General features: G+C 37.7%; 1 protein-coding gene across 2 annotated transcripts in view; it reads right to left on the bottom strand.

Annotated features, from left to right (window-relative positions):
• The window catches only part of mgat4a (alpha-1,3-mannosyl-glycoprotein 4-beta-N-acetylglucosaminyltransferase A), a 116,472-nt gene extending 102,459 nt beyond the window's left edge, over window positions 1–14,013 (bottom strand). The window contains exon 1 of one of the 2 annotated variants that reach the window (XM_028800635.2): window positions 13,172–14,013. In XM_028800635.2, coding sequence (XP_028656468.1) covers window positions 13,172–13,262 — 91 coding nt within the window. In that variant the 5' untranslated portion in view covers window positions 13,263–14,013. The remainder of the gene's footprint in view (window positions 1–13,171) is intronic. The other variant, XM_028800633.2, reaches the window with a different exon arrangement.
• Between the last annotated feature and the right edge of the window lie 1,375 nt (window positions 14,014–15,388).

The raw sequence follows: 15,388 nt of genomic DNA, 5'->3' as shown, positions 1-15,388 counted from the left end.
GGCATTTGTTATGAGTTTGCCAACTCATATAGCATTTTGAAAATTCATATTTAAAGTAAACTTTAAAATCACTTTCATGTTTACCTCATACAATGAAATTCTTATAAGTATCCCACATACTATAAAAACACTACAATACCAACAACAGAAAGGGAATACAACAACACACATTAAACATAATAGTACAGAAACACTCAGGAAGCTGTCAGTATAAGTGGCTGCTAAGCAGCTGTATGAGCTGTGAGAAAAACAACTGTCCCTGAATGCATTGGTGTGAGTGCTAATTGTCCTGTATCATTTGCAGGAACAAAGGAGTGAGACAAGTCATTTTACAGGCTGACTAAGGTTTTGTAATACATTTTTAACTGCTCTAATATTATGTGCTGACTTTACCTTTGTGGTCCTGAGCAAAGCAGTTACAATACAGCACAGTAATACAGCCAGTGAAGAAACACTGATATGCACTGCCACATTGATAAAGTTTTTCTCCAACATCTGAGGAAGTCACTGATAAAAGTTCTTGACAACAGCCAAGATATTATGTGACCCATTCATGTCCTCAATGATGTGGAGTCCAAGAAATGTAAAGCTACTAAAACTGTTCTTAGCATCCTCTAAAATGTAGATGTGTGGTCTGCCTTCAGCTTCTTGAAGCCTATTACCAGCTCCTCAGCTTTACTTTGTAAACCATCACATTATGGTTGTTCAGGCCTACAATATAATAATAACACCAGTGACTGCAACATGCAGAGAAGCACACTAACCTGAGGGATAGCTGTACAGTATTCAGGATCAGTGTGGATACATCAAAGAACTGCACTCTGTTTTTCTAGGCGTTAGTGACAATGTAAATATTGTGCATATTTTAACCACTGGCAGGACGAACAGCAACTTATATGTTTCTTAGGTGGGCTTCAGATAAATAATACTTTGTAAAATAAATAATTCTAGTGTTTTGAAAATAGACGAGGAGACTATGATGTGTATTATTTATATTTTGTAACTTTTTCAAAATCGCCTCACAATGTAAAACACAACCAGCTAGCTAGATACACTTTTGGGTTATATTCACATATAATGCAAAAATCATCTATTGTGATTTCCGATTTTTGTTGAGAGTTGGCACACTTATCCTTCAAGGAAATTTAAGTTTTCATTGACATACAAATTTTTGAAATTTCAAAATCTCACATAGACTAAGTTTATGAACTCACCAATTTTTTTCAATCTTAAAACAGAGAAACATTCTGTGCAGTGTCAATTACGGATTACCCTAAGTTCTTGTCTATAAGCCGGACTCATGTATTAGCCGGAGACCAAAAATCATACGAATTTTTAAAATAAAATCGTATCATAGATAAGCCGGACTCATGGATAAGCCGAACGTACTATAACCTATAACTAATAGAAGGGAGGGAGGTCAGTGGTCTCACTCGCGCCCATTTAATTTCTTTAAGGGGGGAGAGAGTGTGAGATATTGCCGTCTCTCTCACTCCCCGCATGGCGCGGTTGGAGCGGCCGGAGCGCGTTCTTTCTGCTCTGGGCGTCGCCGAGTCAACACGAGCGCGTAGCGGGCATTTAAATTGTGATTTTATATGTAAGCATATTTAAATATATATCGCGGATTTCTGCGGACAATGGGTCTTTTAATTTCTGGTACATGCTTCCTCAGTTGGTTTGCCCAGTTGATTTCATACAAGGGACGCTATTGGCAGATGGCTGAGAAGCTACCCGGCTTACTGTTCTCTCTCTCTTGCGCTGACTATCTGTGATCCTGACGTATGGGGATTGAGCAGGGGGGCTGTTTGCACACCTAGACGATACAGACGCTCGTCTAAAAATGCTGAAAGATTATCTTCACGTTGCTATCTTTTGTAAAGCTGATTCCTGAAAAGACATGCTGCACAGTGCTTCGCATACTTAAAAGCTTGAAGGGCACGTATTGATTTTTGACTGAAAAACAAACTCTGTCTCTGTCTCTCTTTGTCTGCTCCTGACGGAGGGGGTGTGAGCTGCCGCCTTCAACAGCTTTGTGCCGAGGTGCTTCGCATACTTAAAAGCCAAACAGACATATTGATTTGTTTGCTTCACTGCTTTGAAGAGGAAGATATGTTTGCATTCTTTTAATTGTGAGACGGAACTGTCATCTCTGTCTTGTCATGGAGCACAGTTTAAACTTTTGAAAAAGAGACAAATGTTTGTTTGCAGTGTTTGAATAACGTTCCTGTCTCTCTACAACCTCCTGTGTTTCTGCGCAAATCTGTGACCCAAGCATGACAATATAAAAATAACCATATAAACATATGGTTTCTACTTCGCGGATATTCTTATTTCGCGGGTGGCTCTGGAACGCAACCCCCGCGATGGATGTATAAGCCGGACTTATGTATAAGCCGATATTCTATTTTTTCATTTTCACAACTTTTTTCCTTAGATAAGCCGCGGCTTATTGACAAGAACTTAGGGTAGATTACTGTTTCAAATTTACCTTGAGAGAGGTCACTTCAACTTGTGTATGTTTTCTCTTTTATTCCCCTGACCGTTGTTCTTGATGGCAAAATGTACCCATAATACAAGTTAGTCAAATGTCGAGAGAGGAGCGCTTGCATAAGCTGCTTGTGCATATGCAGAAAGAGGAAAAGAATTATGGGATTGTAGCCATGTAAGCAAAGAGTAAACAAACATGGACTCAGTACTTCAGTCGCCCCAAAACACATTCACTGCACCATTATTCTGCACATCACAATGATTCATTATTTCTCAGACAGCCTCTATAATTTATCGGCAAAGTTTCACACCTGCTTTGCATCATGGTCCAAACCACACAACATTTTACCTTGAGACTTCAACGAACATTTTAACTTTCCATTCAGGTACTTCTTTCAAAGCTTTTATGCTCAGCAAATCTGAAATACAATTAGTTATAGAATTTTGACACCCATCAACAAACAACAGGACATCAATTGATTCCATTTTTACAGCATTTGAATTGGTATTTGTCGTCTCTGAAAGCTACTGAGCCACCAACAAACGTTTTTGGGCTGTTTGGTTAACTACATAATATTTATAAAGAACGGTTTAAAAAGCATGTGTTTGATGTAGCCAACCAGCGCATATTAATTGCAATCAAATTTTGAGTATGACTCGCTACTACAAAAATATTTAATAAACAAAAATGTGACAACTGAGTCTTTGATGAGATAACTAAAAAGTTTAAATGCTCCAATTATTTGTACTAAGTCATCAAAAACATGATGTTATACCATGCATGCATTTTCTACCCTGTTATTACTTAGTTTCTATAAATTCTGCCTCGTGGATTTAGGAAGTCAAATTAAAAGTATTCAAAAGAATGCCACTGTCAATAAAAAGATGGCAGAATAGAACCAACAGACATTCAATATCGACATACAGCGTATTGCACCAATAACACAAAGTACCAACTGGATGGAATGTGAGCCTAATGCAGAATAAGCACACAACAGCACTTACTCATACCAGATCAATAGAGAGTCAGCAATCAACTTCAAATGCATGTCCTTGGAACGAAAAATGCACTAAGACATAAAACAGGAAAATTCATAGATCGTGACCAAGTAGGAATTTCAACAAAGGTTATTTTTAGTTCCGTAAATTAAATTACCATTTTTCTATAATATTTTCATCTCTCAATTCATTCTCAGTTGAATTTTATGAAGTTGTGACCATTTCTATTTTATAGTTTATTTCTTTAGGCTTACCTCTGTTTTTATTTTGAGTGAATCATTTCAATTTGCTTTTCATCTTAGCTAAAACAAAGGGCTATTCGGTGAAGATCAGGACATTCACGCTGTACCTCCCTAGTGCTAGGATTGTAGAAACATGCAGATATGTTCTCAAAGTACACAACATGACCCCTTTTCCTTCAGTCGTCTATACAGTTTTGCACTTGCTCTGGTTATGGCATTTGTTGCATTTAAAGTACTCACAGACAATACTGCTTTCCTGTTTACATCCAATTCTTTGCTGTGTGTTCATTTTCAAAAATGTGTTTTTTAAACTGCGTTGAACTGGTGCCCCATACAGGAATTGTTTCTGCCTTGTACATAACGCTTGCTGGCTCCAGCTTACCTGTGACCTTACCCTGGATAAACAGGTTTAAGCAGATGGATGGATAGATAGAGGTTTTTAACTGACAAACCTTTATGGTTATTGGACTACATAGCCACAAACTGTGTAGACAGCTTTTGAAAAAGTAATAATGTTCCCTCTGAGGACCGAGCAAACATTTTTCTTGATGGATACAAGTTTTGAGTTAAATTACACTGTGAGCATTACTTACTATTATATAACTAATCACATGTAATAGTTTTATTCTTTATATGCATTAAATAATACAATTCAAAATGTATTTATTAAAATGGCATGTTTATTTAAACTATTCAGGCACAATTTAATATAAATTCATGAAGCTGAACAGATATACTGCATGCTGCTTGTAAGTTTAAAAAAAAATGCACAGGCAACTTAACCAAATATTTTTTTAAATAGTGCAATGCATACATCTAAATTATTAAAAATCCTTCAACATGGATTTAAAATTACTACAAAGCACAACACAAATCAGAACTTGACATCAGAGTCGAAAATGAGAGGTGCCTGCCTAATCAGATTTTGGACATATAGAAAAAGACTTCCATCGAGAAATGCAATTTATTTTTCAACAAATATTCTTTTGCAGCCATAAATTCATTCATGATCGAATCTGACAGCATCATGTGCAAATCAAAAACCAAACCAGACACAAAACAAACATATGCAACAAATTTAGGAACAAAACAATCCTTCACTAATCAAAATTCTGGCCACCTTCAAAAGAGCAAATAACAAGAATAAGAAAATGTTTAGGCTGATGAGGGGACTGAGTTCATCTCAACATCATAACACAGCAAACTCTAAAATTTAGCTTAATTAACACATTTTATACAAGCAGCGTAATTTTTCAGAATATTCTAATTGTTACAATTTCAGAATAGTCTTAATTGTGAAAAAGTGTGCCAATTTGATGGTTTGACGAATTAGATTATTTCCTGACTTTAAGTGAACTTGTGTTAAATTAGATAAACTGTTGGAGTCTATAAGTAGTATTTAAGTACTCTACTAATAAAACAACAGGCGTAAGAGTACTTTACTCAAAAGAGTGGATTAGCTAACCTGACGGTTTTCTTTCAATTTGTAAATGCAGCCACTTGAAGATGGCGCCAAACATATACTTATAATACAGATCTGGACATTGCAATACAGAATACAAGGCAAACTGCACATGTATCTCTTAAATGACCGTTAAAATTAGTTTGAAACCAGAAGTAAATCATACCATTAAACAAGTTAGTTAAGATAAAGTAAAAAATGAAATAGTAGAATGAATCAATTTTAGTTAAAGAATATAGAGCTGGACCTGATCCTAGCAGCTAAGGGACGATGATTTCATGGTCCTGGACACACTCCTGGTCTAGCCAAAAGGTGCCACATCAATAGAAAACCATCAGTTCACGTTTAAAATGCTTTCCCTGCAATGCTGTCCCAAATGGTAATTTCTCAGACATTAATTTGTTAATCAGTCCACCCTTCTTGCTATATATCTTTCCAGCACTATTCTTGGAATTAACCAGAAATTTCAGCTGACAAAGTAGAAGGGACAGTTTATAATGCCAAATTCATCATAGGAAAATTACAACATTTTATTTAAAGTAATTTGGACTTCTATGTTTAACACTTTTAAATAAGTCAGATGTTGTAGGGGTAAAATAAAAGACTTTGTGGATGTAGTTATATTTTAATACATTATTACAATAGAATGGCCTGGATCCCTGTCCTCTGTCATTTCCTACCTTGCTGTCAGAAAAGCAATTGGATTAAGCAAGCGTGAAAATGATATTAAAAAAGAGATAACATCCTGCTAAAATACACTGCTTCTTGTATCTCCATCATTCATCCTGTGCTCACAAAAAAAAAATAATAATAAAACTAATTTTCAGTCTTACCAAGGAACAGGAAATGCTTCTAGTTTTTATAGGTGAGAATTAAGGCTGGAGGCCTGGCTTTCATTGTTTGTTGTTACTTGGATACTCACAGTTGTAATTTTTGGCTAGTTAGAAATTCAAGATTGGCCTTAGGTGGATGTGAGAGCAAGATGACAATACAACGGACAGGTGATGCACCCAGGGGGTTACATGCTGGCAGGACAGACGTTAGCAACTCATGACCCTAAACTGGAATAACCAGGTTTGAGAATGGCACGTTATTTTATGGTGAAAAATCTTTACAAGAAGGGCCCTGTGGAGAGCTAGCACTGCTGAGCAAATTGTATTGAAGTTCATCTCAGAAACAAGTCAGAGAATAACAAGTATAAAGCCAAACATGTTTATTATTCCAACAGGCGCAAGATTTGGCTATTATTTTCAACACCTTCCTTAAAACAGGTTTCTTTAATTTTAAAATAAATAGAGGAATTTTTTCAGGTACCTTCGAAATCAATAATACCAGCAATTTAGTAAAATGCTGCCCATAAAGTAATTTTAGATGTGTGGTTTCCTACCCAAGGCACCCACCAGACACCCTAACTCGAGTCTTGGTTATTAAGTGTGTGCCAAGACTTTGCTGAATGCAGTGAACAACAAAACCCAACTGTCAAACCACTTTAAACAGATCCATATCAAACCTGTCTTTACATTCAGTAATTCCTTACGTAAACATTTTTCTAATGTGAAGCCAAGATATGCTGTAATTTCTGACATGTCTGAGTAGGTACTGTATGTCTTAGCTTGGTCGCTAGCTTCAACTATCCAGCTGGTACAACTGGTAAAATGTACAAAGTGGGACAAAACAGACAGTAAAATAAAAAGACACAAATGAGAGAATTGTAACTTTAAATAATTTACTCCTGAGACATGATGGTTAGTCACAGTAGATTTTTAGATATCCTTTGATTAGCCAGTACAACTAGATTTACACTTTCATGAGCTAAAATGTTTGCTGTTAAGTATGAGGAAGCAAGCTGCTCCTGGATTCTAGCATTTCACCAGAAACTCTCTGATCTATTTATACATATTGTATAACATATAAAAAAAATGTAAATGATAATGAAATGTTATGGTGACTACTTAAGTTTTATTTGTGAAGTACATAGTCACAACATTATTACAAAGCCAAAGTCTCCGTCCTTGACCTAGTTTCAACAGGCCTGTCCACAGACGTCGTAGTCTTTTTAATCAAGCAGAGCTGTACTTAAAAGGCAAAGCTGTGAGATTTCTACGTAATGGCACAGGTCATCCCTTCATAACAAAAACAATACCGAACAAGACAATAAACCACGATAATTATACTGCCTGACTTTCTTCATCTTTTTCCTATTAGAAAACTTAAAACCGTATGCAAGAATCTAACAAATGAGTAGACTATTTATTGCAGGCAGGATAGGAGACGTGAAAACTTGTTTTTTTCCTCTTTTTTTTAAATTTAGTTTAAAATAGTTTTTTGATTAAACAACTTACTGGAGTAAAGATTTTATAAAGGGGAGCTGGAGACAAGCTGCTTTTCTGAATACTGAGAGGCTGAAAGCAAATTATATTGTCTAATTCAGCATGCCTGTTAATAAAAATAAGGGAAACATGAATTTGACTTGTTTCAGATTTTGCTTCATTTTGAAATACCAAATATAACAAGGAGCTTTATACCCAGAATGCACCTCTGATTGCACACTAAGCTAGAGATTGGAGATTTACCACATAATTAAACTGCAAGAGATGTACATCCTAATATGTATAATATAATGCCCTTATTATGTTGGTCTGTTAATGATAAATATGTTTCGTGATTTTCTAGTATGGGTGACAAAAGTTGAGGTAAAAAGTTGTTATTCTTACCAATACTTATTAACCGTGGCACCAGAGTGACAGTGCATTGCATGCTGATTAGCTCCAGCAAGTAAGAATTTCATTGTATTATGAGCACATGATGTTATAACCCTATAAGCCTATAAACCCCATAATGGGAATGGTAGGTTTAAAGAAAAACTAAACAAAGTAACAAGGAAGCAACGGGTATAAAAAGAATGATCTTGAAAAACTGGAAGCACACTATTTGTGAATAAAAAATAAAGATCTTAATGTGGTTGAAAAGCAAACAAGCAATTCAAATGACACCAAGTATAGATGTAGCTATAAGGCAGTATGTTTTCCATACTTATGTGTTTGTTTTAATTTGGAAATCTTTAGAGATTTCATACTGAACAATAACATGCTACTTTAATAGCAAAGTGTAAAAATAATACAACTGAAAGCATACAAAAGAAAATCAATTTTCTGATATGAATATTAATCCCTATTCTAGTGAAAAACCACTTCATTTATGTGTTCCAGAAAAGGTCAAGTCCTAGGTTTTCTATATGCAGACCGTCACATTAACACTGAACACGCTGTAAAGCACAAGGCTGTTGCTGGATTCTCGACTCCACGGAGCAGGCGCCCGCCCAGGTGCTAAGTAAAGGTTCATTTTTGTTGATGCACTTTTTAGTTACATTTTAGGCATAAGTAACATGTAAAAAAAAAAAGGTTGCAAGTAATAATTCCATGTTTAAATAGTGAAAAAATTATACTTTGTATAAATGTAAAATTAAACAAAAACATAGTCTTTAAAAAATATCAGTCCGACCTCCTCGAATAAACAGAGAACTCCTTGAGTGAGTTTCCTCCATAAAAGACATTAAACCAGGCATATGATCGATTGAGGCTATAGTTACGAAGTTTTAAAAAATGTTTTATGATATTAATTGAATGACTTCTGCTGTATTTTACAGATTTAAATGAATCAAAGAAATGTCAATGCTCATTGCATATGTCATCATGAAAATACCTAGAACTTAATGCACATATTTTCTGTTTTCTAGTTGTCTAATATTTTAGTCATTTACTTAATAACATGAACTTGCTTCCCTTTGTGGAATAAAAGAATTAGTAATACTGTTTTGGCTAATCTTAAATTTGCATTATTAAAGAAACATCAGTCAAATTTGTGAGAAATCGGACTGGTTCATTCTTGATCTCGTTACATGCTGATGATATATGTGAACCCCTCCAAAAGCACGAGGAGAAGTCTGAAGAAGGGAGTATTCATCTACTGCAATCTCACTTTCTAAGTGCCATCAAGGTAAGTTTAGAGGGAAATATTCCCCATCTTCCATTCACAACTGTGATTCAAAGCTTGTATAGTTCCTCTTAATAATTATATATTCCATGTATGTTATTTCTCAAGGCAGATTTGATTTAAAAGGATGACTGTATGTTGCAGTTTCTTCAGATATTGTAGGTGTCAGCCAAACTTTTCAATTATAATGCATCCACACGTCAATTAATACAACACAAGACAATGCCTTACTAATTTTTGTGCATTGCACTGATAGCTGATCTTATAAAACTACATTGTTCACAGTTTATTACAACAACAAAATCATTAGGTCAAGCGAACCGTAATATTTACTCTTCATAATTAAATAGCAGCATCTGGCTCAAGTTGTCAAGTTTTTCTTTTTTTAAACAAAGCACCCAAACCACAGCATGTAGCCATAATGATGGACTTTGTGGTGCAGAGCGAGTGTGAAGGAAAAATAAGGGTCCTCTGTACTAACTGCTGTTCGTCAATTTCATCTGAAAAAAATGGCAAGCCAGCTTTAGTTGGTAAACCACAAATAAGTAAATAGTGAGAGAGTACTTAACATAACTAACTTTGAGGGTTTATGGTGCCTTTCAAAAGTATTTAAACCTATTATAACTTTGCAAATGTTGCAGAATGACTAACTGAAATTAGCTTCATGCATAGGTCATTGGCTTCATAGCAATCCTTATCTGGGATGAGGTTTTTGTCAAAATTCCACCCATGCCAGTTGCTGTGGATAGAGAATACACATATATGTCCCTCAGAGAAGAAAGCATGAAAAATCATTGATAAAAAAAACAGAGGGCACATTTTCTAAAACTGGAACAATAACAGCCTGAAGTGCACAGAGGTTTAGGGTTTTTATTTCATCTTTCCTCTGGTGTCCCACTAACTCCAACTCTTGCCATTCTTTACGATTACAGCTTTACCAGAACACAAGCCACAGTTGTGGGAGAAAAAAAAAATCAACTTGATAAATATACAACTTATTTTAGCCATGTGTCATGTGGAGCTCCTGAGAACTGTGACGAATGCACCTTTACGCCAATCTCACCCAATGAGCTCTCCAAGTGTTACCAATGATGCCCATAAAGAATCTAAAGCTGCTGTATTGAGTAAGCAGGGGGCCAAAGGAAAAGCAGTTACAATGTTGTTAGTGCTATCAGAACTCAAGGTTTTGAGTACTTATGCATACAGAATATTTATGTTTTTGACAAATGTAAGTACTAACAGATAACTAATTTTGCCTTTAAAACTTCTTTTCAGCATGCAAGTTACCTATAATTGTGAATTTCCCCTTGGGATTAATAAAGTATCTATCTATCTATCTATCTATAATAAAACACTGACTGAAACAAGATGGATATGCAAGTATGATTTGCTATCTGGCAAAATTTGAACAGCTTTATGCACTGTAGCGCTGCACTGTAGTAGGACGGTCCACTTTTTTTTAGCCTAATATGTCAACAATTTCCATTCATTAATTTTTAAAAGTGTTTAATTTACTTCAGGGTCATGTGAACAGAATCTACTGTGGTACCATCAGACACAAGGCAGGAATCAGCTTGGAAAAGCGCACTGCCAGGCACATTCCCATACACACATTACACTCCCATGGAGCCAGTTTACAGTCACCACTCACCATTACTGGCATGTCTTTGGGATGTGCGAGCGACCTGCACAAACTCAGTGGAGACAGTGACCGGACAGTATGGAAAGTGGGAGGCAGCAGAGCTAACCACTATGTCACCACCCTTATTACAATAACATTTTACTTTTCTCCAAGACTTTATAGTTATCAAAATATGTCACAATTTCTTCAACTTTCCTAACTAAAGAACAAACTTCCATCCATTATCCAACCCGCTATATCCTAACTACAGGGTCACAGGGGTCCGCTGGAGTCAATCCCAGCCAGCACAGGGCGCAAGGCAGGAATCAAACCTCAGGCAGGGTGCCAGCCCACCACAGGGCACACACACACACACCAAGCAGACACTAGGAACAATTTAGGATCGCCAATGCACCTAACCTGCATGTCTTTGGACTGTGGGAGGAAACCCACACACAACACGGGGAGAACATGCAAACTCCATGCAGGGAGGACCCGGGAAGTGAACCCAGGTCTCCTAACTGTGAGGCAGCAGTGCTACCACTGCGCCACCATGCAGCCCCAAGAACAAATATATTAAATAAAATTCAAATCTTGCTGCATATTACTTGGGGAATGGAATTAAAAAATCTCTGCTGTTCTAGAACTGAAGAAAAAAAAAAAAAAAAAGTGTCACATTATCTATGAATTAGATTAAAAGGAGAACAACTTGATGCCCCCCTTGGCAGATGTACTGAATATTAATCTCTTCTCAAATGTAATTACTGGTATTTTCTTTTTATTTCAAGTGTTTTAATCAGCCTTTAGTATTTTGGCTTTATTGTAAATACTGTGTATTACTACTGCTGCCTGATTGTTTCAGGAGAATGAATTTAAAACCCCAGCCCAGTCACTGTCTATATGAAGTTGGCACATTCTCCCAGTGTCCTCCTCCAATTTGGGCTCCACGTTCCAATGACATGCAATTCAAGTTAACTCCCTACTGAAATTGGCCCCGATTGTGTGAATGTATGTGTCTAAGTGTGAGCGTGCCCTCTGATTGACAGACATACTATTCAGAGTTGGTTCCTGCCATGTATCTGATGCTGCCAGGACAGACCAATGCCACCTAGAACTGAATTAAGAATGGCTGGATGGATGAATGAACATCAATATACTGTATTTAGCAAAACATGAAAATTTTAAAATGAGTGACTCAGTGATAGCCGAAAGAACAAGTTCCACATTATGATGTCTCTCTGGCACTGACCAGGCTTTGTGAGAAGTTATATTATGTATGACTATCAGTTAAGACCAGACTGATGGAGTAGAACATTAAACAATGTTGCAGGAGACGAGAATGATCAGATGACTGTGAAAAAGTATCAAAAAAGACTGGTATGAAAGTGAAAAGTAAAGTGGTAAGGTGATTTGGACATGCGAGTTAAAGTCTGAAAATGCTTGGGTAAAGAGATGTACTTTGATTTGGGTAGAGTTGATAAAACATTATCAGAAAATGAAGTGGTTGGAAGTGGACAACATTTGCCCCCAGGGATATCAACACACCATGGAAAGCAGAGGATGGACACTCGGGGGCAATGGGCCATCCAGATAATATGAAGGTTTCTCTAAGGTCAACATGAAAATTCAAAGCTCTAGTTTTACTCACTTCATTAAAGGCCTACTTAAACTAGGAGCTGTTTAAAGTTTTTGCACTGCTAGTCATTAGCATCAATCAGCAGTAAAAGAACACAAGCCTACTGCCTGTGTCCTAAAGAGACCCCACAAATAAACCCAACTATCTATTTTTAAAGCTGCTTAACCTGGTTCAGGGTCGCAAGGAATGAGGTCTTATCCTATCAGGACTGTGCATAAAGCTGGAAGCAAGCCTGGATAAAGGAGCATTGCATCACTAGACACTCACCCAAACATTACTATTTTAGACCTAATCTAACCTGCATTTCTTTTGGGTGAATAAGAAAAACAAAAATACCATGGTGTGTATGGACACTGACAGTGGGAGAAGGTTTAACATCTACAGAGACATTCACGAGGCCAGAGTTCAAACCCAAGATCCTTGAAGCTGCCGTGCACCAACTTTAAGTACTGTGCCATTATGCCACCCACAGTAATATGTAATCTGACCTAAATACTTAAACCAGTCATATTTTTAAAGTAGCAACTGATGTGCGTCAACAAGCCGACAGAATTCCCCTGCTCTAAAGAGACTTCCATGCCAGCACTGAAACTGTGTCTTACGTCTTCCACAGAAAATGATTTCAGATTGCCCACTATTCGAAATGCGCTAGTTATTTTAAGCAGCCACCCCCAATAAGCAGCTGATAAAGTTTAAAGTGGCAGCTCACTAGTGGTACTCCCACCTCTTACCTTTGCCATTCTGCCAGGCGGTATACCACGAGAGGCTGAGGAGGGAGGTGAAGATCAACACGATAGCCACAGTACCATGCCTGAGCCTCATTTCATCCCAGCGGCCTCAGACGGACTGACAGGCGCAAAGCTCACAGTATATCCCAGGCGGCCTGTAAGATGCCAAAGGATTGGAGAAAATCAAGTCGGCTGCACATGTTTATGGCACAGCCACAATTCACCAAAAGAAGAAAGCCCACACTCTTCAGGTTATCCGCTTAGAGCTGACACTGCGGAAATAAGCGACATGCAACCAGGCTAATAGTCCAGAGAAGGTCCTACGGCACGGTAGCCGCGAAGCGTCGTTGTCAGCCCTCGGCTTCAAGGAAAGTGTCAAGACGTTGCCGGTTCTCACGCCTGCTGTAGAATCACTGTAGCTTATCTATGCTCCGTCTGTCAGATGTCATTTTTTTAGTTTAATGTCTTGTTATTTCATGTGCATCACTTTACTTAGAAGCTACTGTACTTGCTCGTGGAGGCTTCAAATTAACACTGGAGACCTTTCTTCCGAGTTGTTGCAGGATGCCTCCCGCTTACAGAAGATATTACAAGGGCTACGAAGCTCCGTTTATCCCCATTCTCATTTGTAATCTACTACTAAAAACCACCCCCTTTGCTCGCCACGCCCCTCCTACGTTGAACATGCCGACCGTCTCTGTGCACTTCAGCTCGGCCCCTCAAAGATTCTTTAAACCAATCTTGGTGCTCACGGTACATACGATCCGCCCTCTGGAACAATACGGTTCCGTCACTCAAAGCTCCTCTCCTAGCCATTTTCGGGCAAGAATGTTATGTTTGCAAAGAAATCTAAAAAAAAGGAATGATGGATAAAGATATGTTAAGAATATAGCGGATACATCAACATCCTTATGTCTGGTCCTACTCAGTGCCATTTAGTTTTACCATAGGGAGTGAAGGTGAACTGCTTCGAGATCCACTGCAGATAACCGTCTCACGCACCAGAATAATGACGTATTAATACCCGGAAGTGCTGGCGGCATAAATAGACGGCAGCTACGGTGGCCGTGAAGTACAAAACAGACGAAACACTCGTATCTAGCGTCGATTTCATCAATTATTAGCCGCTTTGTTTGCATTAATATTTTATCCCGCCGAAGTTTATAGGAACTACCGTAAAACTTTAAAACAGTTTAATTGGTTAATTTCTGGAGGTGAAAGTGGAACTTCGTGGCGGTTTCGGACGGTGTCATTAACGGACGACAAATCTGTGTGCGCCGTTTTTAATTAAACGTTCAGTAGTTAGGGGTTGTGTTGTGTCTATTGCTAGCTTTAACAAGATAAAAAGTATACGCATGGCGCATCATTCAGGTGTGTTTGCAGGCGTTCAGTAGGTCGGTTCTGAACCCGATTTTTGAGGGTTTTTGGGGGCCAGAGGCTATCCCATCTGGATATGAAAAATGCTGAAAATAGAGCAGAACTCCAGCCCATCACAGGGGCCACTCACGCACAGAATCACACACACGCATATAACCCATATTCACATACAGTGACACTTTTGAAAGTAACAATTTAAATAAATAAATTAAAACTTGTATAATTCATTATGTACTGAGCACGTCTGGCCGTACTAATTTTCGTGAAACCGTACTTGCAAAGCTGTTCAGTTATGAGGGAATAACAGAAGTGAAAGGCAAACTTTATCATACTGAGTGACCATAATGGATGTCACGGGAATATGGCACTCTGATGGTAAATTATAGTGTGACCACATTTTCACAGCCCCAGAGCCCACTCTCATAAATGCCTGCTTTAACCCATCACAATCAACGGGAGATTAGGGTAAGAAAAAAATAAATAAATAAAAAATAATCTTTCACAAACGAACGCATAAGATTCCACACTGTGTTTGAAATGAAAAAATAAATGCTGGGGCTCAGTTTGTCGGTTTCTTGTTCCTCCATACCACGGGTGTCAAACTCCAGTCCTGGAGGGCCACAGTGGCTGCAGGTTTTCATTCTAACCATCTTCTTCATTAGTGACCAGTTTTTGCTGCTAATTAACTGCTTTTGCCTTAGTTTTAATTAGCATGAATCAGGCCCCTTAGTTGTCTCTTTTTCTTTAATTAGCAGCCAAACAATAATGAGACACAAAACAAGCCGCCACATGACCAGCTGTGCCAATCACACAATATCTGAAAATAAAGGTGACGGTCTCGTT

This window comes from Erpetoichthys calabaricus, chromosome 4 (genome assembly GCF_900747795.2).
Source record: "Erpetoichthys calabaricus chromosome 4, fErpCal1.3, whole genome shotgun sequence".
NCBI classification, from domain to species: Eukaryota; Metazoa; Chordata; class Cladistia; order Polypteriformes; family Polypteridae; genus Erpetoichthys; species Erpetoichthys calabaricus.
Note: the sequence above shows the minus strand (reverse complement) of the source record. Positions and strands in the feature narration are given on the sequence as shown.